General features: G+C 49.7%; 1 protein-coding gene across 7 annotated transcripts in view; it reads left to right on the top strand.

Annotated features, from left to right (window-relative positions):
• The window catches only part of ADCK1 (aarF domain containing kinase 1), a 115,411-nt gene that overhangs the window by 35,961 nt on the left and 52,943 nt on the right, over positions 1–26,507 (top strand). For 6 of the 7 annotated variants that reach the window (XM_059689212.1, XM_059689257.1, XM_059689247.1 and 3 more), the window contains one exon: positions 5,954–6,157. In XM_059689212.1, coding sequence (XP_059545195.1) covers positions 5,954–6,157 — 204 coding nt within the window. The remainder of the gene's footprint in view (positions 1–5,953; positions 6,158–26,507) is intronic. The other variant, XM_059689221.1, reaches the window with a different exon arrangement.

The raw sequence follows: 26,507 nt of genomic DNA, 5'->3' as shown, positions 1-26,507 counted from the left end.
CGTGAGGGCCCTGGTTATATTTCCTTGCCTCCCCACAATGCTTGTACACAGAGAAATTCAGCTGATGCCTCTTCCTGGCGCCTGGGTGAGCACCCCAATATTCATCAAATACTGGCTCTGGGCCCTTAGGAATACTACTGAACCTCTCTGGGGTTATTTCTTCATCCTTAAAGATACATATTAAGGTCATTTTACAGAGATATTGTACAGATTTAAAAATGATAACCACTGCAACCTACATTTGAATGTTTACTGTAAGCCAGAAATAGTACTTAGAATGGGGCACTAAATAAATGATTATCCAAGTGTTGGTGAGGATGTGGAGAAAAGAGACATCTTGTGCACTGTTGGTATAAAGGTAAATTGGTGCAACTACTATGGAAAACAGTATGGAGTTCCTAAAAAAATTTAAAATAGAACTACCTATGACCCAGCAATTTTATTTCTTGGTATTTATCTGAAGAAAATTAAAACTCTAATTTGAAAAGATGTATGAATATCCCCATGTTCATTGCAGAATTATTTATAATAGCCAAGATATGGAAACAACCTAAGTGTCCATGAATGGATAAATGGTTAAAGAAAATGTGGTACATAAACACAATGGAATATTACTCAGCCATAAAAAAGAATGAACTCTTGCCATTTGCACTAACATGGATGGTGAGGGCATTATGCTAAGTGAAATAAGTCAGGCACAGAGAGACAAATACGGTATGATCTCTTTTATGTGTAGAATCAAATCAAATCAAAACAAAACAAAACCAAGCTTACAGATACAGAGAACAATGTGGAGGTTGCAAGGTGGGAGAAATGGATAACTTTTTTTAAATTTAAATGAATAATAATTTAAAAAATGACTATTTATTTATGATAGTTGTTATTAATTTATAAACCTGAGCTGTCCAATATGGTAGCCACTAGCCACATGTGTCAATTTTAATGTAAATGATTTAAATTTGGATAAAATGAAAAATTCAGTTCCTCAGTCATATTAGCCACATTTTAAGTGCTCAGTGGCCACTGTGGCCATGTAGGTAGTGGCTACATATTGGACAGTGCAGGTACAGAACACCTGCATCATTGCAGAAAGTTCTGTTGAATGGAACTGTTATAAACTGACTTTCATTTACCTGCATGTCCCTCCTGGTATGTATGCCTGTGTAAGTGCTCAGAGAGATGCGTAGTATGAAGGCCCAGATTCAAGGGGATGCAGAGATTGGGAGATCCTGGAAGCTGTGCCTCTCACTGAGCACACTCGCACGGTCAGGGACTGGGCCCTGGGTAGGAGAGAATGCCTGTATGTTTCCTGCTCCCAGCAGGCTTAGCCCTTTAAAGTACCAAATTAAATGATGCTGAAAAGGGGGAGGGGTTGCACTGAATCAGTAGTTTCTTAAAATTCCGAGTGTTACCTGCCTTCTGATCCCAAAGGACAGTGAAGCTGCAGGAGCCGGAGCTGGAAAGGACCCTGGAGAGCAGAGGGCCTGCTCTGGTACTCAGAATGGTGTCTTTTGGCCTTAAAAGAGATTTTAATTTTTTGGTGAGTGGCAGTGTCCCTCACCCTCATGTGACTGTGTGTGTTTATTTAGAAGCTGGCTGAAGGTGATTTTGGAACCTCTTTAGTTGAAATATGAGCAGCAAGTAGATGCTGACTCATTTCCATGGATGATGGCTTTGTGAGTGTAAGACCTATAGTCACCATCAACCTACACTATGACACATGACTTGCCCTGAGGTACACAGAGCGAACAGGGGACACACATGATTTACCCTAATGGCGGATGTGCCAAGTATCTGGTGAGTCAGTAGACTGGGCTTGTCAGGAAGCTGGGCTTGTGTCACCAGAGGTGGCCCACGCAGAGCATTACCTAGACACGGTCCTGAAGGTGACCATCACTTTGTGCCAAGAGACACCCTACCTGAGACTGTCTTATGCCATAGATGAGGGGCAGCAGAACACTGGCTCTGTTCCCTGGTGGGAAGGCTTGGCAGGGTGACACTGATGTTTTCTGAGGGCTGCCAAAGGCAGACAAATGCAGTTGTGCATCGTCAAAAGAAAATGGTAGAAGTATTTAATACACACACGCACACGTACACAAACACACATACATACATGCACAACGCACACAAACACATGCACACACATACGCATGCATGCACTCACATCCTTACAGACCCACACACTGCACACAAACGCACACACCATACACATGAATACACACACACAGATGCACGTGGTTATGTTCTCTCATTCTGAAATGCCCCCTTTTTTTACCCTAATCTATTCAAATTCAGTTTCAGGGGCTAACCTTTTATATAAGCCAGAGTCTAGTCATGCCAATAATTTGAATGGGGAAAATTTAATAAAAAGGATCATTAACTAGTAAAAGGTAATTTACTCCTAAAAGGAGTAAAAGAAGATTCTAAGGGTACAGAAGTAGCAAACGCACAGAACAGCTGTTCCTTCTAGGGCCAAGGGGTAGTGAACCAGGACAAAACTGAAGACTCAGCCAAGGCTTCCCACCTGCAAAGCTGAGCTGCCTAGGTGGTGAGGAGATGTGGTGGAAGGCGTGGTCCATGGGGGCAGCCTGCCTGGTGGCGGAGAAATTGGCTGGAGCTGATGTGCAGGAGAGGCCTGCTGGGTAGTCAGAACACTCGCTGGGGGGTGTGGGTCTGAGCTGCTCCGTGGGAGGGGCCCATGAGGTGGAGGCGAAAATTATTGGGGATGGCTGGTCTGTGAGGACCACTGAAGTGGGCACTCCCAAGCCACTGGCCTGCTGGCTGTTGTGCTGAAGGCAGCGCATTGGGACCAGCAAGAGAGAATCCTTGCTCTGTTGTGGCCTCCACTGTCCCTCCAGAGCCCTGTTGACAAAGCCCAAAAGCCACCATCTGACAGGAGAAATGACACAGGGTCCTGCTCCAATGTCACAGTTCAAGGCAAAGAGGGTGGGCTTGGAGCTGAGAGGCATCTGTTCATGAGTGGCACATACCCCGCTTCTCCTGCCGGTATCCAAGCCTTTCCTCAGATTCCAGCCTTTTTGGGCCTTCCATCCGTGAGCTCCCATGGTGGATCCCACTGCCACATATCTGTCAGGTCTCCCCTGTGGAAGTGGGCACAGCACTCAGCCTGCTGTAAGTCCCAGTGAGTGCACAATGGTTGATGTCTTTACTGCAAGGGGAGGCAGCAAGGGTGTGTATCCTTACCCTATTTTCCAATCCTCTGTTCCATTTGGTATTGACCCTGGAACAGCTTTGAGTGGGGGCTGAGTGGGCCTCCTTAGGGTGGGGGATGGCTGCTGGGTGCCAGGGCAGCCTCACTGGAGCGTCTGGCTGGACCTGAGCTCTGGTCACACCTTGCTTTAGAATTAATGGGTTGTGGATGCCTTTCTGTCCACCTGTTGAATAATGTGACCTCTCCTCCTCTGGGTTGGAATTGGGGGACAATTACTTGAGCTGAAAAAAGTCATCCTATATAATAAAAGCCTAATATGCAAAGTGTCCGTTCGACCAGTCAGCTGTTCAACCAATCAAAGCGTAATATGCTAATGATGTGCTAAGGCAGCTCAACCGCTCACTATGACGTGCACTGACCCCCAGGGGGCAGGCAGTTGACCGTGCACTGACCACCAGGGGGCAGACAGTCAACCAGTCGACCAGTCACTATGACGTGTACTGACCACCAGGGGGCAGATGCTCCAACTGGTAAGTTAGCTTGCTGTTGGGGTCTGGCCTATTGGGACCGAGCGAGATGGGCTGGACACGCCTTGGAGTCCTCCCGCGGTCCCTCCCCAGCTGGCCAACCTCCTGCATCCCTTCCCGGCCCCAGTTGTGCACTGGTGGGGTGCCTCACCTGGCCTGCGCCCTCTCACAATCCAGGACCCTTTGGGGGATGTCGGAGAGCTGGTTTCAGCCCAATCTCACAGGCCTCTGGTTTGTTTATAACAGCCTGGACCCTTGTATTGTGAGGATGTGCCCAGTTCCATGTTTGACTGTATTAACCTTCTTTGTTGCTTCCTTAGAACAAGGGTTTGAGTGTGGCCTTGGCCAGCCATCGCACTACTGACCTTATGTTCCAAATTCTTTTAATATGTTTTTATTGATTCCAGAGTGAGAAAGGGAGAGGGAGAGGGAGATTGAAACATCAATGATGAGGGAATCATCCATTGGTTGCCTCCTGTATGCCCTCTACTGGGGATCAACTGCAACCCGGTCAGGGCAGATGCTCAAATTCTTAAAAAAGAGCCCTGGCCAGTGTGGCTCAGTTGGTTGGGCATTGTTTCATGCACCAAAAGGTTGCCGTTTCGATTCCTGGTCAGGGCACATGCCCGGTTTGCCAGCTCGATCCCCAGGTGTGGGTGTGCAGGAGGCAGTCTATCGATGTTTTACTCTCACATCCATCTTTCTTTCTCTCTCCTCTCTCTCCCTCTGTGTCTAAGAAGTCAATAAAAAATATATATATATAAAAAGAGAGAATCTATCCCATCCCTCACAATCCTTTAATTCATGTAGAGTGTGCTGTCAATCCTTAATTCTCTTTTCCCTATAATCTCCTATCTGGGAAAGAAGCTCCTCCATGGCCCAGCTTGGATTAGTATCCACATCAAGGCTGGAGGATTCTGCCCAGGGGAATGGAGTCATGTGCACAGGCTTCCCTGGGGGTACCTTGGGCTGGGAGGCAGAGGTGTCCAGCAGAACCAGCAGTGGGGGTCCCTCAGGGCTTAAGGACGTCCTGCCTCTGCCTGGAGTCTGTGGCATCTGCTCTGCTGCAGTGGGAGGGGGCAGATAGGCTTCCTGGCTGCTGGGATGAGGATGTTCAGGGCTATACTATTCTCTTCTTAATTTCTAAAGTAAAGTTTTCTGTGTGGTTCACTTGGCAACTAATTATATGGGATTTTTCAACATTTCTTCCATGTTTGTTGCCCACTGTTATTTAACTCTTCATGTGGTTCATTGCCTCCAATATGTACTTAATTATGTCAGCATCTTTCATAGTACTTAAGAGAGGGTGAGTCCATCATAGATGGTCACCCTCTCTTCGTTGACTTCATGGGCAGAAGAGGTACAGGGTTCCCACAGGGCACTGGACTCCCTTGCCTTCTCTGTGTGCTCATGGGCCCACCCTACCTCAGAAGCTGTAGCTCCAGGAAGGCAGGGCCCTCAGAGCTCCCAGACCCTCAGTTGAGCTGGGTGATGACTGGGGATGCACACCCTGGGGGCTGATACCCTCCTCCCAGCACTGGAAGGACAGGTGGGCATCAGGCCGCAAGTTAAGGCTGTCTTGTCCTAGACAGCCTGCCCGGTGGCCTGCTCCATGTGCCAGGAAACTTTTTGCTCCAGTTAATATGAGATCACTGCAAAAGTTTGCTGAGTTGAAAGAGCTCTAGGTTTGGAGTGTTTTCTAGACTTAGAAAAAAAAGTATTAGCTACTTCTTGATAAGCAAACCATCTGAGTTTTTTATCTTTAAAGATACCAATACCTGCCTCCCTGAGCTGCTATAAGAATGAAGAGAAATAATGTATATGACCATGTTTTAGAAATCGTAGGTCTCCATACAGATAGTATTATTAATATGTCTGAGGGTTGGGTGGCAAATGCATTAACTTGATGTACCCTTGAATGAATCATTAGTAGATGAGATTTGGTTAGAAGCCTTGAATGAACACCCATTTCTGAGGGAGTGGGGTCCAGACCAGGTAAGTTTGATGGAAAGGAGATTGGAAGCATCTGGCCATATGAGAAGGCCAGCCTTGGTATGAGGTTGCAATTGACTGCTCTGGGTACCATGATTGAAGGAGAACACTGAGAGAAGAGGTGAATGAAGGTGTGTGTGTGTGTGTGTGTGTGTGTGTGTTCTGAGGGTAAATCAGGTTTTCCAAGCAGAGGGGCAGAGGGTCGATGCCCACTGGACAGGGTGCACTCACACCTCTCTGGTCTTGGCCTGTCTCCCTGCAGGTGCACCTCCGTTCTGCCCGGCGTCTCTGTGAGCTCTGCTGTGCCAACCGGGGCACCTTCATCAAGGTGGGCCAGCACCTGGCAGCCTTGGACTACCTGCTGCCTCAGGAGTACACCAGCACACTGAAGGTGCTGCACAGCCAGGCCCCGAAGAGCAGCATGCAAGAGGTCAGCCAGGTCATCCGCGAGGACCTGGGCAAGGAGGTACCTGCCTCTGCCAGGAGGGCTGGGCCCTGGGACGGTATGCTTTTGAAAAGGCCCTGGCAGATTCTCACTGCCAGGTGCTGAGGACCCACTACTAGTGCAGAACCACACTTCACACAGCTTTCAGTGCTCAGATCAAAGAGGTTAGAAGGAACCAGTGTTTCTCAGTAAAAAATATTAGTTGGACCATATGAAAGGAGTGATATTCTACTGCAACCTAATATGATTGGTTCAACCTAGTAATATCTATCAAGTATTGAGGGTTTCTCATGTGCCGACACCTGTGCTGTGTTCATTCCATGTACTATCTCACTTAATTCTCACCCAATGGCAGGTACTGCCATTAACCTCATTTTGCAGAAGAGGGATGGAAGCTTAGGTGCTAAGGTAAAATGTCCAAGGACACTTTTAATATGTGATTCCAGCATACTGCTCTCTAATCCTGTCAGCGGGCTGTCCAAATCATTTGGTGCATTGGCTTTCCCGGAACATCTGTGGCAGGCAGCCATCAGCCTCTGCTTGATTACCTCTAGTGATGGGAAGCTCATTCTCTCATCTGCTGCCCTCAGTGGTCTCTTCTTTTGTTAGTCATCTCTAATTATAAAAGTTCTTCCTCCTAAGGCCTAAAACCTGCCTCCTCAAACCTCACTTTTCTGATCTTTATTCTGACACTTAGAGCAACAGAGAAAGGGGCAAAGGGTCCCTCTGTCCACAGCCCAGATCACATTCCTTTGGACTTATGCTAGTGATCTGCAGGATGTGTGGACCCTGAACTAGGCACAGTGACATGGGCCCTCGCTGGCCTGTTCTGGTTGTCTTGCTTCTGGGGACAGGGAGGGGCTTGAGTAGCTGTCTGCAGGTTGCTGAGCTGTGGGTCAGGCCCAGCCCTACAAATTGTGAGCTGTAATCTGAGGGTACCTCGGCTATCTCTACTAAAAAAACTTCCTCTCCACCCTCACCTATTACTCTATTTGCAATTCTCCTCTTTGATAGAGAATCCTTTGGGTCTTCTAGAATTTTTTTCTGAGCAAAATAATCTTAAAGTCAAGCCCTGAGCAGCTAATACCTTTGCTGAGATGAGTTTATAGCCTTTGATGCCTCCCATTTGCCAGGTCCACCCCATCCACTTTCAACTTGCCCATCCGTTTCATGACTAAGTCTGGGTCAGGCACAGTAGCTTTAGAGTTTGGGCTCTAGAGCCAGGAGTGTGGACCATGCACAAATTATTTATGTGGCTCCTCACTTTCCTCATCTGCAAGATGGGAGAGTGTGCTCTCCTCATAGGGTTGTTGTGAGGATTAGACGTGATAATGACTATAAAGTGCCTTTGTGCCATCCCTGACCTGGAGCAAGTGCTCGACAAATGCTAGTTACTACTCAGACCCACCGTGTACCCTTAGCCCTCAGTGCCTATGCATGGTCTTCTGTCTGCCTGCAATGTCTTATCCCATCCTCTCCCTGTCAAGGGAGTCCTTGTGTTTCTAGACCATTCGTCCATCTATGCAACCATCTGCCAAATGCCAGGCACAGTGCTGAGTATCCTGACCAAAGCCCAGCTCTCCTGTGAAATTGTCTGTGATCTCTGCACAACTTTGCTTCCTCTACTCGTGCACCTTATGGCTTGGTTATATCTAGGAGGTTCCACTGCAGGCACTAAAGTCTTTAGGAAGAAGATTCTTATGGTCCTTTTACTCTGTATCTACAGAACAGTATCTGGTTGTACAGTGGGTGCCAGTGTTTGTTGAATGAACCATTGGACGAACGAGGGACAGCTTCCTCAGGTTACTCAGGATGGAGAGTCGGGGAAGAGGCTTCATAAAGACCAACTGTTCCATTTCTTTGGTCTGCATGGAGCTGGCCTGGCTATTTGTCCCTGAATGTAGAGCTGGTATCGGATGCCCAGCATCCAGCCAAAGAGGTCCCACTGGCCTAGAGGGAGCCTGGATCACACAGGAGGGGGAGCATAGAAACCTTTTGGATTTCTTTTCCACTGAGGAACATGGGGGAGATTGAGCGAAGGTGAACCCCAATTTAGGGCTGCGGTCAGGAGCACACTGCAGGCTGGGAGGAGCAGGGTTAGGATGGAGGGACCCCTGGCAGATTGGACAGGATTGGCACCGTGGAGGCTCATGCATGGCTTTGCTTCTTGCCAAGACTCTTGGCTTCCTGCTTCCTATAGCACGAGATTCACCCCCAAATTAAAACTAAATAAATCACTGTAATAACAGTGTGAAGAGCATCATTGCTGGCATGTGGCAGCTCAGTGCGGGTGGCTGCGAGGGAGGAAAGCTAGCAGATTAACCCTTGGAGGTCGACTTGTCTGTGGATAAAGACCCTGATGGTCCTTTTACCCTGTACCTACAGCCCCAGAACAGTATCTGATGTATACTAGGTGCTAGCATTCGTTTAATAAACCAATGGACCAACGAGGGACAGGAGGGAGGCTAGAGCAGGTCAGTGGCTCTCTCTAAGCCATGATGAAGCGAGATGAGAAGTTTGGGGTGTCAGCAGTCATGGTGGACCCACCCAGCCAGCCAAAGGATATTTGGGGTTGGAAGATTTCACCTGCATCTTCAGGGCCTCTTCTCCAGGCCACCTGGCCAAGTAGTCCTGAGTGTGGTGGCCTGTGGCTCTGCCCCATGGGTTGTCTTGAGCCCTCTGAGAGAGGGCAGCTGATGACAAGGTCACGGTTCTGTGGGGGCATCCCTCACAGCTGGGAAGCTCAGAAACCTCTGGTTTCTTACCCCGGCCCCCACAGGCACACAATCAAAGCCTTCCCTCCCATTCCTCCTCCTCCTCCCACCCGGGAAGATGGCATTTGTTCCCTGTGACACACTTTCTCAGTCTGTGGGTGGAGGGAGGGGAAAGGGGCTGTGCGGGGAGCAGGGTAGGTGGGTGTGGGGGTGGAGGGCGGGGAAAGTCACTCACTTTGCACTTCCCTCCTCCTCAGTCCCTCCTGTGACACTTCTCAGGGAGCAGCTCTCCCCCCAGGAAGATGTTTGAGCAGCCCCTCTGACCCTGGGCTCCATGACTGCCCTGGGACCCTCAGTGGGAAGGTCCATTTCCTCCCTGGTTTCAGGAGTGTTTAATGGAAGCTGATCTGGAGTCCTTAGGTGAGCTCTGAGGTTACCTGGAACTCAAAGACAGTGTAGCATCCCTAGATCTCAGACTGGAAAGAGGGACGGGTGGCTCTAGGCTGGTATATTCCAGCCTGGGCTGGTTGGTCACAGCTATGCCTCTCGGGACCCTCCCATTAGCAGCGACCTTAAAGGGTCACTAGTGCTCTCAGACCAATCCCTGTCCCAGGCGGATAGGGCTGGCCCTGAGAGGTGTCCACACATGGGAGTCGGGGGTGAGAGTGAGGTTGCATGATTTACAGTCGGTTCTGGATCAGTCCAAGTCCCTGGGCTTCATCCAGTGTGAGCAGTGTAGAGGTGAGGGCAAGTGAGGGGATACCATCCTGGCACAAGGATTGGCGTGGGCAGGAAGTGTGCGGCTGGGGGGCAGGAACCACAGAGCTAAGGGAGGGGCCTGTGAGCCATAGCAAGACCTCAGATCTTCTGATACCCAGGCCAGTGCTTTGTCTTCTATGTAACAAAACTGTCTGGCAGAAATCCTTTTGGAAATCAGTTTTCTATGTGTTTGTGTGTGTGTGTCTTAGAAGTTTCTCAGATAGTATTACCAGAAAGAATCTTACTTTTTACTTTTTCTTTTGAATGCTAGGCTTACGTTTGGAAGGACAGGTACTGGGAAGCAATCAGGAGCCTGAACTCTAGGAGGTGGGGTCGTTTCTGCAGCCTCAAAAGTGACCTGGGTTTGGAGTGGGTTGGGGATGGCCTCAGGCTTGGTCTCCTGACTGCCCTTGGGGCTGCGGGTCCAGGTGCGGTGCTGAGCTTGGCCAGCAGATGGCGCCTGAGCCTGAGACTCAGGGAGGGGTGTTTAGGATCTGGGACAGACACAGGCCTAAGCCATGAGGCCGTTGGCCATTTGGCTCTGAGTTGGAAGGCCTGGTAGAGTTCTACCCATCCTTACACCTTCCCCATCTGGGTTAGGCATCTTCTGAGGTTCCCATCCAGACTCGGCCTGTAGTTCTGTGGTTCAACACCTTTCCCTTCATTCTTCCATTTCTTGTCTCTCTTTGTTATACAAACAACTGGCATTTAGTGAAAAGAGCACAGTGCTGAAAGCTGTGGGTACAGCCAGGACCTACTTCTGTCCCCTGTAGTCTGGGGTCATTGAGAAGTACATTCATCACTGTAATACCTGGCCATGTAAGTACCCATGGAGTTTGCAAGAGAGAGAGGGAGGGTGTGTGTGTGGAGGGGGAGCAGGAATGGGACAAGGAGAGGGAGAGGTTACATTTGGGTGGATGGAGGCTTTTTGGAGCAGGTGGCATTTGACCCAGGCTCTCAAGGACGGGTGAGACTAGAGGAGATGGAGGTTGGAGGAGAGGATTACTGAGTAATGATTAATGAGATGGGATAAGCAAAGGTGCAGGCACAGGAAAGCATAAAGCACAGAGAGTGCATGGTGAATGGTCTTGTTGACTAGAATTTGTGGAGCTGAGGTTGCAAAGTTGGCACTGAAGTCACATTATGAAGGGTCTTTGAATGTTCTTTTCATAACATGAGCCTGAGGAAGAGGAAGACTTGGAGAAGGATCTGAGCTAAGTAGGATGGAGTGGGACAGATTTAGTAATATGGGAGATGAGCTCATCCTTTATAGGTGGGGAAGGTGGAGGTAGGAGGTTTGTGGTTTGGTGGAGAGCTTGGGGATAGGAGTTGCAGGGGGGATTTAGGAAGAGATGATAGAATTGTCGACTGCACTGGTACAGTTATCTTTGGTCATGGACACAACATATCCCTCCTTTCCTTCTTCCCCAACACATACGGGAAGTCCAATATCACTACAATACATTTTAGTAAATGATTCAGTTTTGTTTATTGTTCTGGAATATAGTTGTATCAGATAAGGTTCTTTCTAGCTTTGAAATTCTATGAAAAACAGAAGGAAATGAGGTCAGCTACTGGAGTGGAACATATAATATCTTTTTAGGGGCACTGCTTGTACTAGTGGTGGGATATCAGGATTTGACTTGCGTACTCTGAAACATGTTTCCTTAGTCTTTTACCCCTGAGCTCCCATGGGGTGGGGATCTAGACTTGACCTTGTTTTGTAACTTCCAATACTACCCAAGGGCAGTGCTGAGTGTTGTAGGGGCTCAGTATTCTTGATGCACCATTTGACCGGAGTGGCTATGAAAATGCAGAAGAGAACTGTCATGCATCAGACTGCACACCCTGTAGTTTCATATGAATGTGTAGGTACAGGTGAAGGCTGACATTTTTGTTTTGTTTCAGTCAAGGTATAAGCAAAAGTTTAGAAAAGACAAAAAGAAACCTTTCCTCCAAGAACACCAATTATTTATCAAACTTGGTGGGGTGGCACAGAAAAGACACCATGGCATCAGGACTAGCAGGAGCAAAGGTGGACGGTGGGAGGTGTGGCAGGAGGCCACCTGGCCTGTGCAAGGGGCTCCTGGTGGTGGGAGCACTGGGTGGGGGGCAGTGCAGAGACTGGAGCAGGGGCTGTTTTGGAGGCCTCGGGGCCGGGGAACAGGGTGGCGGGCATAGATCAGGGGTGGGGAACCTTTTTCTGCCAAGGGCCATTTGGATATTTATAACATCATTTGTAGGTCATACAAAATTATCAACTTAAAAATTAGCCTGCTATATTTGGTCAGCCATTTAATTTACTCACTCTTGATGCCTTGGCAGGGCCTGACCAAATGGTTTCGAGGGCCAGACATTCCTCACCCCTGGCACAGATAGTGGTGGAAAACTCTGGGGTGCCCCTTATCATCTCTGCAGGTCCGCACACAGGGCCTCTGCTGGAGAACTTTGTGAGAACTAGGAGAAGGTGGCCCTCTGGGCATCCCTTCCTCCAGGCTGTGGCAGCTCTACCAGAGCTGTATTTCATTCTTCTCTTAGAGAAACAAGAACCAACAGGATGTGTGCGTGCGCGCGCGCGCGCGTGTGTGTGTGTGTGTGTGTGTGTGTGTGTGTGAGAGAGAGAGAGACAAATATACAAAGAGAGACTGATTGATTTTAAGGAATTCACTTATGAAGGCTGGCAAGTCAAGGTTTCAGAGTGGGCCATCCGACTGGAGACTCAGGAAGAGCTGATGTTGCCCTTCAAGTCCGAAGGCTGTCCGCTGGCGGAATTCCCTCTTGCTCCAGGAGGTCAGTTTTGGGTTCTATTCAGGCCTTCAACTGATTGGATGAGGCCCACCCACATTATGAAGGGCAACCTGCTTTTATCAAAGTCCACAGATTTACATGTAAATCACATCCAAAATCATCTTATAGAAACATCAGAATAATGTTTGACCAAATATCTGGGCACTGTGACCCAGCCAAGTCCGTACATAACATTAACCCTCATGGTTCCCCACACAGCCCTTGGTCAGGACTACACATTTGTGTCCTTGGTCCCGCATCCACGTGACATCCAGGCTTCATTCATATTGACCCTCTGAGGTGGGCCGGAGCCGAACTGTTTTTTTTTTTTTTATTGGCTTTGTGACCTTGGGGATGTTTCTTATCTTCTGTCTCAGTTTCCTCATCTGTAAGACTGGGATAATAACTGAACCTGCTGCAGGGGTTAAATAAATTAACGGATGTGGAGCACATGGAGCATGCCTGGCACAGATCAGATCAAATGGTGAGCAAACATTAGCCATTGTTTCTGTGTTATGTTGGATGCTTTTTCTGCGGGAGGAACTAAGGTTCTGAGAGACTATGAATGGTAGAGTTGGGTCTTTAACCAGGTTTTCTGATACCTGGTTCAGTTCTCTGTTCCAGATACTACTATTTTGTCAGAACCATCCTCCTTTTTCTTCCGCTCCCTGATGGGTCCCCAGCATTCCATCCAGTGGCAGCTCCTTCCCTTCCACTGTTAGAAACCTCCATGGGCTGCCCTGGCTTCTGGACATCCCCTGTTCCTTCCCATGATCCTTATCTTGGGGGGCTGCTGGCAACTCCTCCAAGCAGTTTTGACATCTGTGGTTTCCAGAGGCCCATCAGCAGCACCTGCTTTGTGTTCTTGGTTCCTAGGGCTGACTCCATGGAGGAGGGGGTGGGGGAAGAGCCCTGGGTACCAAGGCTCATGGTGGCTGTGTTATGTCAGGACCCACCCAGCTGTTCTCACTTGCAGGATGGCAGCTGCTCTCAGCATCCCTTGTCCTGGAGGAGCTGGGGGTGGGGCATAAGCAGGGATGAACATGCCCTGGGTTGGACTAGGCTAGGAAAGTGCTTAGGACAGAGGGACCAATTCCACCCATGGGGCCTGTGGCTAGCAGAATGCTTTCCCTGCCCTGGCGACATGTGCCTCCAAGCCCTCACAGTCCTTTCTGCTTTCTTATTCACTCACAGATATCTATTGAGCCCTCCTCTGTGCCAGGCACTCTGCCAGTCCCCGGGGGTCCCTATTCTCCCACACTGGAAAGGGCCTGGTCCAGGCTGGCTCACCACTCCCCCCACCCCAAGGCTGTCCCACTGGCCTGGGCTGACGACCCCCTCAAGGGCTTCAGCTGTCTGTGGATTTGCTTCCTTTCATCCTCAGCATCTTTGCTTGTCTCCCTAGAGCAGTGATGGCGAACCTATGACATGCGTGTCAGAGGTGACACGCGAACTCATTTTTTTGGTTGATTTTTCTTTGTTAAATGGCATTTAAATATATAAAATAAATATCAAAAATATAAGTCTTTGTTTTACTATGGTTGCAAATATCAAAAATTTTTTATATGTGACACGGCACCAGCGTTAAGTTAGGGTTTTTCAAAATGCTGACACGCCGAGCTCAAAAGGTTCGCCATCACTGCCCTAGAGAGTCCCCGAAAAGGCTACCTTGGGAGTGTTTTGGGAACAGGAGGAGCCTGTGGCCACAAAGCTGTGTGGGAGGCCTGGGATGAGGGAGAGAGCTGACCCTCCCTCCTGACTTGGTCTCATCCGGCCTTCCCAGCAGTTCTCAATAAAAGATACATTTATATTAAAAACATAATGAAGAATAAAAAAACAACTTCTCCCCAGTAATGCCAAACATCCAAAGGAGATTTTAATCAATTACGAGAGAGCGATTTTGGTCATAAATGGTAATTTAAGGAGTGGAGATGGATGGCAGAAAGCATTAGTCACTGGAGGAGACTGAGGCCCGTAGCCGCTGGTTCTTCCCCAGGCCCCCCTGGCCCAGCCCCACCCTGAGCGCTGCCCTCCCTCAGGCTCTGCACCCCCTGCCCTGCGAGGCTCCTGCTCCAGTCTCTGAGTGCCCTTCTGTCAGGTGCTCTGTGGCTTCTGGATGAATCTGCACAGCTCCAGGTGCGTCTCCATCTGCCTGTGGAATAGGCACCCAGAGAGTGACCTGGAGCCGCTCGCGCTTTCTTTGCAGCCTCGTGCCTTTTCCACTCGTCACTCAGCGCCACCCTGGCCGCACAGGACTTCACTCCATGAGCCTGCTTCCCTTCTTTGCTCATCAGACGCCTTCTCATCTTTAAAATATATATATATTTGTATTGATTTAGAAGAGGAAGGGAAAGGGAGAGAGAGATAGAAACAATGATGAGAGAGAATCATTGGTCAGCTGTCTCCTGCATGCCCCCTACTGGCTACACGCCCTCACCAGGAATTGAACTGTGACCTCCTGGTTCATAGGTCATTGATCAACCACTGAGCCACATTGGCTGGATTCTTTCTCATCTTTTAAACTCCAGGTCTAACAACAACAACACATGCACACTCTGAATGCTTGCCAGGTGTCGGGCCCTGTTTACAAGTTTCATATGAATCAGCTTCTCACTAAAACCCTCTGCAATAGGCACTATTCTCTTACAAATGGGAAACTGAGGGACCGTTTTTGGTAACTTTGTCTCTCCTGGCCCCTCATGACCCCAGGCAGGATTAAAGGCTCTTCCGTGTCCAGGGCACTTCTGTCCCCTGCTGCAGCTCTCATGCACTGAGGTTGGTTGCTTCCTCATCTTGAATCTCTGGTGGGTCCTAGTGTGGGCCCTGCACGTGGTAGATGTTAATAAATGTGGATGAGTTGAATTGATGAGCTCCTTTGAGCTCCTGTCCCCGGCCAGCCTTCCCTGACCTCCCGGACAAGCACTGGGCTTGACCCACGGGTGGTCCTCTTGCTTCAGCCTGGCTTTCTGATTCTCTCAATGCTCAATTTATGTTCTCAGGATGGCAGGTCTCCGCCCACTCATCCCGGGGTTCCCTCAGAGCACCACACAGGGCCCGGCACGCAAGTTGCTCAGTAATAGATTGTTACTGATGCAGGACATTGTGGCTTTATGAGCCTAAAGTCCTCAGGAGCCAGCTCTGCCCAGGTCTTGGTTGCATCATTCCTTGGGGCATTCTAATCGGAGCCTGTGGAGGGCCATGTGAGGGCATGACTGGGACTCTCTAAACTATGGGCTAAGGGCGAAGGCAGGGTCTGGCTTCCAGAAGCAGTGAAAGGATCATTTCTGAGGCAGTCTGGCATGAAGAGTGTAAAATGGGCTTGGAGTCGGAGAGCCTTGCACCAAACCAAATGCTACCACATTCTAACTGTATTATTAGTTCTTTCTGAGCCATAGTTCCCTCCTGTCTAAACAGGCATGCTAATAGAACCTTCGCATTGATAGGACTGTGATGAGGATAGAAAGGTGTAACTCGTTGAAAGTGCAGTGCCTGGCGGATAGCAAATCCCAGACCTTCAGAGGACACAGGCCTGCCAACACCTCAATTCCAGACTCCCAGCCCCCAGAACCACGAGACAATACATTTCTGTTGTTTGAAGCCACCCAGTGAGTGGCAATTTGTTATGGCCGCCCTGGGAAACACGTACAGATGTCCATTCTCAGACCAGCGTGAGGAGATGGGACCCCTCTCATGTAGTCCCCACAGTTAGCACTGGGATGCGGTGGGAAGCAGCAAGGCAGAAAAAGGCAAAAAGATGGGTAAGGCAGAAAAACCATCCGTGTTCATGTCAGTGGATAATAATGTTACAGTTTCTGTTTATTTGGTGCTTGCTTGTAGTACACATTGCTGGATGTTTTACAGATATTGTTTCTAACTCTTACAATCATTCTGCAGGGTTGGTAGATTTTACCATCCCAGTTTTCCAAGTGAGGGAGTAGAGGCCTGAGAGGTTAAGTAACAGCCAATGTCACGCAGCTAAAAGAAACAGAACCGGTTTTGAGCTCTTTTGCCTAAGTCCCCACCCTGCCTGCCAGGCAGCTGCTAGCTGGGGCTGGTCTCTGGGGGGCAATAGCCTGGCTATAGGCAGTGGGCCTTGATGAGCAGGCTTTAGGGAGTCACCACAGGCTCCGGGTCTAAGAAGTAGTATTAAGTCAGATCAGCTAATCCTCTGAGCGTGTGTGTATAAGCCCCCAAGACGGAAGAATAGACGTTTTGGGCATAGTCAGCCAACAATACAGGATGGATGGAGGGGCCCAAGGCAGGAGCCATGTGAGGAGCCTCTTGTTATCATCCATTCCTGGCAGGTGGAGCCTTTTTTAGCTGTCTCTTGGAGGTGGGCAGGGCCAATCTCCACCCCCCCCCCCCCCACACACACTCATCCCCCTGGAGCTCAGAGCAAGTGTCTCAGGCTGGACACAAACCAAAGGACAGATGGCACAGCACTGCTCTTGAAGGAGCTGCCTTGACCCCATGCCTTCGGGGACTGTGAGAGCCGCAGCAGGTCCTCATCTTCTCCTTGAATGGACTCATGGCCTTCCTTCCCTGGCGCAGGGAGAGGGGAGTGGGTCTCCTGCAGGCTGCTTGGGGCTGGGTTGGTGTGGGCAGGTGGATGTGACGGCAGTGGTTTCTGATGCTTCTCCGTGTGAGCCAGAGGGTTGTCTTTACTGGGGAGGGCTGGAGTAGGAGCGATGATGGCCTTCCAGGCCTGCCCTGTTCCACAGCGAACGTGATTCCCAACCTTGACTGAGTGCTCACAGCGGGAGAAGTGCTCATCCTACTTGGGCTCTCCCAGAAGATGGCTCCAGAAAAGGATTCCAGTGAAAGTGGTTTTGTGGGATGCTCAGGTGCTGCCAGAGGGGGAACTGGGAATGTGGTCCAGGGATGGGAAGGCTGCCGGTGGCTATGCTCTTAAACTAGCTGCCACACTAGGTGGACAACGGGGAAATGGTGCCAAACAGTCACCTTAGAATGATCCCCCACCCAAGGGCCAAGGGAGAAGGTGGGGTGTTTATACACTAACCTCCTAACTCCTCGAGTAGCGTGTTCCTGCGGGCTGTTAATTCTGCAGCTACAGGTGCAAATACTGGGAATTGCGAGTCAGGCTGATGGAACAGGAGGAAGGGCTCAGGGTTGCGCTCACTGGTGTTACTTTGCAGGCATCATCTCCCATGAACCTCACAGCTGCCCTGTGAGGGGAAGTCCTGTTGTTCCCATTTTACAGAGGAGCAACCCAAGGCCAGAGAGGCTGAGTCCCATGCCTGAGGTCGCACAGATGGGACAAGGCAGAGTCAGGAGCAAAAGCCAGGCCGAGTCCAGAACCTGCGCTCCTGACCCCTGCGTCCCACTGCTCTCTGTAAGGAGCCCAGTGCTTTGCACTCTTGCAGCTTAGGGCCTTGCCTCGCATTCCTGGTGGGAGGCAGAATAGGCAGATGGAGAAACCCAGCAGGTCAAGGAACTGAATATTTACTAAGTGTCCCTAGAACAAGTTAGATGTTTTCAAACACAAGGTCTCATTGAGGCCTCATAATAGCTAAGTGAGGTAGGTATTCCTTTCCCCATTTTTTTCCAGATGTAGAAACAGACTCAGAGACGCTGAGTAACTTATTCAGGATCACACAGCAAGACAGTGCCTCAGCTGAGAACTGGACCTGAGTATTGTCTGACTACAGAGAAAAACATGCTTCAATTACAGAGGCCACTTTACGGAGGGGAGGGGCTGGGTTCAGGGCCACGGTGATGGCCCTGTGAGACCCAGCCTGCCTCTGAGGGCCATGTTCTTTCCTCTGACATCATACCAGTCTGCCACCCCCCTCATGCCTGGGGCTGGCCCTGGCCCTGTGTTGCCTAAGAGCCAATGAGATGATGCTCAAGGAGGTGCTCTTAGAAGTGTGGGTTGCTGGGCTCTCCTCCATCTCACCTCTGGGGAAGGTGCTGCCCCTGTGGGCGCAGGCTGGGCTGGTGAAGAGAGAGAGGGTGGTCCGTTCTCCTGCATAGCTTCTTAGCGCTGCGCCCTTCTCTAGGGAGGGGCCCCTCTATTCCGCTGCTCCCACTCGCTATCGCCCTGATGCAGCAGGGGGAGGCAGGCCCTCCACGTCGGCCTGATTTATGTTCATCGTTGAAACAATAATGTTTAATCTGGAAAGGGCTAATCAATTTTTTATGCTGATTATGAATAGGCCAGCTGTGCCTGCTTCTTTATTCATGGAGCTTCGGGAACAAGACGGCATCCCAGGCCAGGCTTCCCTGGTGATTTCTGCCACGGGAGGCCCTGTATCCAGGAGAGCCCCTCAGTGGCCTGGCCTGTGCCACTCTGGAAGTGACTCCGGTGTGTGTACATGTGTGTGAGCATGTGTTTGTCACTAGGGAGGGTAAGCTGATGCCAGGTGAGTGTGCATGTATGGGTGCACACATGTATAAAGGAAAGTTGGGCTGGGCTGGGGTGCAGTTGGGGAGTGTGGTATGTAAGGTAAGAGTTATAGGGTCATAGAGTTAGGAGGGCTGTCAGGGGTCATGTACCCCAACACCCTCCTGTTACATGTGAGGAATTAAGACCCAAAGAGGCTGGTTGGTGGCAGAGGTGGGACCAGCACCCCGTCCCCTTACTCAGAGTAGTATGAATGGGGTGAGAGAGTCTGAGGAAGGTACTGGGTGGGCTGCCGTACTCATGACACCCTCTGACATCTCCGAGGAGCTTGCATTTTAGGTACAGAATGGGCTGTAGACAACAAGAGGTCAACATCAGGTGAGAGAAAGTCATCTGAGGTTTGGGCTATAGCTTTTGGAAATCCACAAGTAGGGTTGCAAGAGGAGGAGTTAGGGCTTCCTGGAGGAGTGGCGACCCGAACAGGGTGCGAGGGCTGTGGACAGGGGAAGCAGCAGAAGGGCATAGAGAAGGCATTCTGGGCAGGTGTAGTGCCTGAGCTGAGTGGTGGAGGCAGGCTGAGGATGTCATCGCTGGCGGGCGGCACCTCAGGGAGGTGTCTGAACTTGAGGGGGACCAGAAGGGCCTATGCCTCCTGGGCCTGGAGCTGGAAGCATGGAGCCTTATGCCCAGGTGGGGGCAGGTGCTCGGCTGGGAGCACAGCTTGGCTGTCCTGCAGGCAGGGGCTCCTGTGTGTCTGGGCCTCCGCAGCCTTTCTCCTTTTGGGACCTCACCAATCACTTGTTGATTCATGTGTTGACTCAGCAGATGTTTACTGAGCTTCTGTTGTGCGGCCCTGGGTGTTACGGGGGTGGCCAGGCTGCCCTCATGGTGCTTATGATCTAGTTGTAGGGAATGGCAGATGTTGCACAAGCCATCAGAACAAGGACAATTTAATGACACTTGTGATAAATGCCATGGGGAAAAAGATAGGGTGCTCTGAGTTTGGGGCAGCCTGAGTGGCCCTTCTGAGAAAGTGGTGGTTAAGCTGAGAGCATGGGATAGTTAGGGGAGGGGAGGGCGGGGTGGAGAGAAGAGAGTCTATGGAGGCCTCGGAGTGGGACAGAAAGGGGGTGGTGGTGGCAGGGCAGAGAGACACTGAAAGATGAGGCTGGAGAGGGTACCGGGCATGTTCAGGAGATCCAGGTTGCAGCCACTGATAGGTTCCATGCAGGGAACGGCATGTCCAGGCTGCAATGGCTTAGATGAGGAATGGGTGGAATCAGGAGACCAACGACCAGGCTTTGTGGTCCTCCAGGCAAGAGGTGATGGTGGCTTAGGTGAGGAGTGGCCATATGTATTTTGGAGACTAAGGTCAAAGACGAATTAAATAGGGAGGGGCTGAGGGAGAAGGAGGTGCCATGATCGACTCCCAGGCTTCTGGCATGAACAGTGGGGGACAGCCTCAGAAATGACCACAGCACTAAGGGGAAGTGGGGGCAAGTGTGCTAACAGGTTATCCTGCTAGCAGTTTGGGGAAAGATTTTTTTTACAGGGCTGGGGTTTGCACAGTAGGACGGGTGGGTTGTTGGTCACAGAAGGTTGGAGAGTCCACGTGGGACAGAGCAATTTGGGGTTCAACAGTGGTAGGCTGGAGCCCCATTGGGTTCCTGGTTTCCGGTTATTTAAAAAAGTCATCAGGAATGAGTGTGTATGTGTGTGTGTGTGTGTGTGTGTGTGTGTGTGTCCATGTCCCTGTAAGTGGCTTTGGAGAAGGAGAGACTGTTGCTTTAACAGCTGGGGCAGCTCCTTTGAGTCACCTGTGTCACCATCTCTGTGATAAGAAATCCCTCGTGGGCCCCCTGTTCTTCTTTGGTGTGTGAACTGACTGGTGGTTCTGTGTGAAGTTTAAGGGGACACTGGGCTCCTGGGGAAGAGACACTGGGGAGAGGCCATTACAGCCAAGCAGGTGTTCGGATTTGACCTGGGGGCTGGGCAGGAACGCTGTGCAGAGGCAGCCAGGGGAGCAACGGGCCTCTTACCCTGGGAGGGGAAACGGGGGCCTGGCACAGCAGAATGGAAGCCTGGATACACTTTCCTGGTGCCACATCTTGGGGTTCACACTTGTCCTGTGTTCCCCACGCGGCTTGTGCATCCCTTGTCTTGTTCCTCAGCTTTGTAGCCTCACCACTGCCCTGGGAAGTCCAGCAAAAGCATAAAAACAGACATACACTAAGAGTGTTACACTAATGCTCTACAGGGGTCAGCCACTGTTTCCTGGAAAGGGCCTATAATAGCTTCCTATTGCTGCTGTTACAAATTGCCACAAATTTAGTGCCTTAAAAAATACACATTTGTTCTCTTCCCATTTTGTGGGTCAGAAGTTCAGAAATTCAGGTGTTGGCTGGGCGGCACTCCTTCCAGAGCAGTGGTTCTCAACCTTGGGTGCACATTAGAATCACCTGGGAATCTGTAAAATCCTGATTTCTGGGCCTCATCCTCCGGAAATTCTGTTTCTTTGTTACTAATGTTGTGGCCCCACCCCATAACAAAGAAACAGAATTTCCAGAGGGTGAGGCCCAGAAATCAGGATTTTAAAAAGATTCCCAGGTGATTCTAATGTGCAGCCAAGGTTGAGAACCACTGTTCTAGAGGCTCTAGGGGAGAATCTCTGTCCTGGTCTTTTCTAGCTTCTAGAGCAGCGGTTCTCAACCTGTGGGTCGCAACCCCTTTGGTGGTCGAACGACCCTTTCACAGGGGTCGCCTAAGACCATCCTGCATATCAGATATTTACATTACGATTCATAACACTAGCAACATTACAGTTATGAAGTAGCAACGAAAATAATTTTATGGTTGGGTCACAACATGAGGAACTGTATTTAAAGGGCCAGAAGGTTGAGAACCACTGTTCTAGAGGTTGCCTCCGTTCCTTAGTTGTGACCCCTCCTTCATCATCAAAGCCAGCAGTGTAATCTTTAAAGCTCTCTCTCTCTGTCCCACACTCTCTCTTTTTCTTGCTTCCTCCCTCCCTCTTCCTCTCTTTCTCTGTCTCTCTTTCCCCCTCTACCCCCTTTTCGTCCCTCCCTCTCACCCTTTCACCTCTGCTTCCTTTCTCATATCTCTGCTCTGACCTTCCTGCCTCCGTTTGATAAGGTCCCTGTGATTACGTTGGGCCCACATGCTAATCCAGGGTTCTTTCTCCATTTCCAGAGCCTTCTCTTAATCACACCTTTGGGGTTAAGGACAGGGGGGCATTTTTCTGCCTCCCACAGGGCCAGATAGTCAGTATTTTAGGTTTTGCAGACCACACACTCTGTCACAACTGCTGAACCCTGCCACTGCAGGATGAGAGCAGGCATAGACCACGGGTGATGAATGAGCGTGCTGTATCCCAATAAAACTTGCTTCATGGACAGGGAAACTGCATTTCATATAATTTCACATGTCACAAAATGCTTTTCTTTTGATTGTTTTAAACACTTAAAAATGTGAAAAGAATTCTTAGCTCTTGGGCTGTACAAAAATAAAAAATAGGTGGTGGTATGGATTTGGTCCCCAGGCTATAGGGGGCTGCCCTCTGCTCTAGATGCTTAATTTCCTTTAACATTTGCAAGGCCCCTACCAGGTGGGTGTAGTTATTAGAGAAGTAGTTTGCCACATGCTGGACGTTGGCAGGTGGGGCCACTGGTGCTGGAGTTGGTGTTCTTTTGTTTTTTTTTAATTAAATCTTTATTGTTCAGATTATTACATTTGTTCCTCTTTTTTCCCCCCATAACTCCCCTCCTCCCAGTTCCCGCCCCACCCTACACCCTCACTCCCCACCCACTGTCCTCTTCCATAGGTGCACGATTTTTGTCCAGTCTCTTCCGGCATCTCCCACACCCCTTTCCCCCCCAAGAATAGTCAGTCCATTCCCTTTCTATGTCCCTGATTCTATTATGATCACCAGATTATTTATTCACTTGATTCTTAGATTCACTTGTTGATAGCTGCATATTTGTTGTTCATAATTTGTATCTTTACCTTTTCCTTCTTCTTCCTCTTCTTAAAGGATACCTTTCAGCATTTCATATAATACTGGTTTGGTGGTGATGAACTCCTTTAGCTTTTCCTTATCTGTGAAGCTCTTTATCTGACCTTCCGTTCTGAATGATAGCTTTGCTGGATAAAGTAATCTTGGTTGTAGGTTCTTGGCATTCATCACTTTGAATATTTCTTGCCATTCCCTTCTGGCCTGCAAAGTTTCTGTTGAGAAATCAGCTGACAGTCGTATGGGTATTCCCTTGTAGGTAACTGAGTTTCTTTCTCTTGCTGCTTTTAAGATTCTCTCTTTGTCTTTTGCTCTTGGCATTTTAATGATGATGTGTCTTGGTGTGGTCCTCTTTGGATTCCTTTTGTTTGGGGTTCTCTGCGCTTCCTGGACCTGTAAGTCTATTTCTTTCACCAGGTGGGGGAAGTTTTCTGTCATTATTTCTTCAAATAGGTTTTCAATATCTTGCTCTCTCTCATCTTCTGGCACCCCTATAATTCTGATGTTGGTACGCTTGAAGTTGTCCCAGAGGCTCCTTACACTATCTTCGTATTTTTGGATTCTTTTTTCATTTTGCTTTTCCAGTTGGGTGTTTTTTGCTTCTTCGCGTTTTGAATCTTTGACTTGATTCTTGCGCTCCTCAGGTCTGCTGTTGGGAGTCTGTATAATATTCTTTATTTCAGTCAGTGTATGCTTAATTTCTAGTTGGTTCTTTATCACAACATCGAGGGTCTCATTAGATTTCTTGAGGATCTCACTACATTTATCGGCGGTCTCACCAGTCTTTTCGAGGGCCTTACTAAGTTTATCGGCAGCTTCTAGACAGTTCTTGAGAGACCTTAAAAGTGTGGTTTTGAGCTCTATATCTTCCATTTCTGACATTTGCGTCCTGTTTCTTTGTCTCCGCATTTTTTTATCTTTTCTTGGTGCACCCCCTAGTGGTCTTTGTGCGCAGTCTTGTAGTTAAGCCTTGATTGTTGTCGGTAATACCAGGGGTGATTTGACCTCCAGGCTAACTGGCTATGAGAGTCAGCTGTGTCTGCAGTGGGAGAGCTTCTGTGCTGGATCTCTAGGGCGGTGCTAATCTAGCCTTTGCCTGAGGCTATCCGGCAAATGGTTCTGCGCCGGGCTTGGGCAGGGCGGGTCCCCCGGGATCTACAGGGCGGGCGGAGTGAGCAGTTATGGCTGCTCTCAGTTCCGTCCCTAGGGACTCTGCCTCTCAGAGTCCCAGCAACTGCTGCAAACCTCGGAGAGAAAGCTGCCTTCGAGTTCCGACCGAAGCCAGACAGTCCGCTTCTCCCGTTTGAGTCTGGGTCCCCAGAGACTCGCCCGGATCTGGAGCTCAGAGTCTGAAACTCCCTCCCGATTGAAAACAACAACCGCGCCCTCCGCCGCCAGCCCGCTTCACGCGCACTCCGCACCTGAGTATTTCACTTCAGCACTGCGCCTCCTCTGAGTCTGGGTATGATATTCTCTTTCTTCCTAGTTGTAGAATTTCCACTCAGCCAGCCTTCCTGTGGTTCTGGATGATGTCTGTTCTGTCCTTTAGTTATATCTCTGAAGTGGTTGTTCGAGGCAGCAATCTCCGGCGTTAACCTATGCCGCCATCTTGGTTTCTCCCGTAATTTTCTGGAGTTGGTGTTCTTAACCACTGCTCCTCTTTGCTGGTCAAGCCAGTAGTGTGGCTGCTTTCCCCCAAATGTGGGCCTTATCTTCCCAACAGAGCCAGGAAGTCTGGGCTTACCTCCCTTTAAAATCCCTAGACCCTTGCCAGGTCAGTGTGGCTCAGGGGTTGAGTGTTGACCTATGAACCAGGAGGTCATGGGTTGATTCCTGGTCAGGGCACATGCCCCGGGTAGCGGGCTCCATCTCCAGTGGGGAGCCTGTAGGAGGCAGCCGGTCAATGATTCTCATCATTGATGTTTCTCTCTCCTCTCTGAAATCAATAAAAAAATATATAAAAAAAAATCTTTGGGCCCTGCTGTTATCACTTGCAAAGTGCACCTGGAAAACTTCTTACTGTGAGAAACATGTACAGGTGTTCCAGAAAGACTGTGGGCTTTGGTACCTGAACTCTCTCGTGTGGGGCTCTGAAGCACGGGAACATAGCCTAGGCTCATGTGCTGTGTGGTGTCTTGCCACCTCCCAGGACATAAGGAAGTTTGTCCGGATGGCAAAGGATGCTTCTGCTTTATTGCCCCTCCCTATGTTTTTGCGTGTAGGGACATCTGCAGGTTGTTGCAAAAAGGCCTTGGGGTTTTGTGACTGGGTGAGCTCATCAGCTTTGAGAATTCCTGGGCCTCACCAGAATGGCTGTGAGCCTCTGTGGCTGGGCTCTCTCCCATGGGCAGAGCTATGGGTGAGGAGCCCTCCCCTGGGGAGACCTGGAGAACCGTCCTAGAATCTGTGTTGGGAGTTGCTGGACATCTTCTTTCTGACTCTCTCCTGTTGCCCTATCTTATTCCTTTCACTTATACTTCATGTGAGCTGTTCCCTCTGCCTGGACGGCATGTCCTTGATTTCTGCAGTGAGGTAACTGACTCCTCGCCCTTCAGATCTCAGCTCTTTGACACCTCCTCAGGGAAGTCCTCCCTGCCCAGGTTTAATCCTCTGAACACAGGTTCTTCAGAGTACCAGCTACCTCTCTGTTCATCGCATTTATCAGAGTTGGCCATTTTACATTTGTCTGTGGTTACTTGATTAATTCCTGTTTCCTCACTGGATTTCATGTTCCAGTAGTGACCCCAGAGGGTGGTGGCTGTACTCCATTTGGATCAGCTCCCATTGAGCCCCAGGAGACTAGCACAGTGCTTGGCACATATTAGCAACTCAATACACACTTGACAGATGAATAAACAAATGACCTTTAGCAAATATGTTCCTCTCTCTAAAATGGGGCAGTTATATCTCCTCTACTTAACTTCAAAAGAAAGTTGAGAATCACATAAGAGCCCTCTAGGGTCAACAAACATGCATCTGTAAGGAATTACCCATGGTTGACCATTCAGGCTCTGCAGAGCAAAGGTATCCTGACATCCCTCATATCAACCCAAACTCAAGTTCAAAGAAAGGTGGTAGGTCCTCACGGCAGCACCCTTACAGGGAGGGTATAGAGCTAGCTTGCCCCATTCTGCCCCAGATCTGAGTCCTGGCACCAACTGTCTCTCAACCCTGGCATGGTCTGTGAACTTGACCTCTAGGCCTTCATGGCTCCAAGTACTGCTCATGACCTCTGTACTCTGATCTGCCTGGGCTGCCCTGGCTATGGGGTTACCCAGCTTCACACTGCACTGTCTGGGGTCTTTGGTTGCTTCTACCCCAGAGATCTCTGTCACAGGCAGAGACATAGTCAACGTCACCCTGTGAGATTGCACAAGTTATTAAGATGAGGAACGTTGAAAGATTAGATTTATGACAGCCAACGGTGGATTATGAAGAATAATTTATCAAATGTCAGTGCCCGCAGCCTACAATTTACAGAAGGTTTGCTTAAGCTGAGCACAGCCCCCACCCCCATCTCTAATGAATGACAGATCTAATGGATGGCTTCCCGGGCTGGCCAGCCACACAGGATGTTTATCTGCTTTTTATTAATCATTATTATCACAACATTTCCATAGAGTCCCTCCAACCACAGCTGTCGACATGCCCAGCACCAGGGAGGCTCCTTCGGCCACCTTGAAAGAACGGCAGCCACGTCTGGGATCAGCTAGAAGG

The sequence above is a fragment of the Myotis daubentonii genome, chromosome 1, assembly GCF_963259705.1.
Source record: "Myotis daubentonii chromosome 1, mMyoDau2.1, whole genome shotgun sequence".
Taxonomy (NCBI): Eukaryota; Metazoa; Chordata; class Mammalia; order Chiroptera; family Vespertilionidae; genus Myotis; species Myotis daubentonii.
Note: the sequence above shows the minus strand (reverse complement) of the source record. Positions and strands in the feature narration are given on the sequence as shown.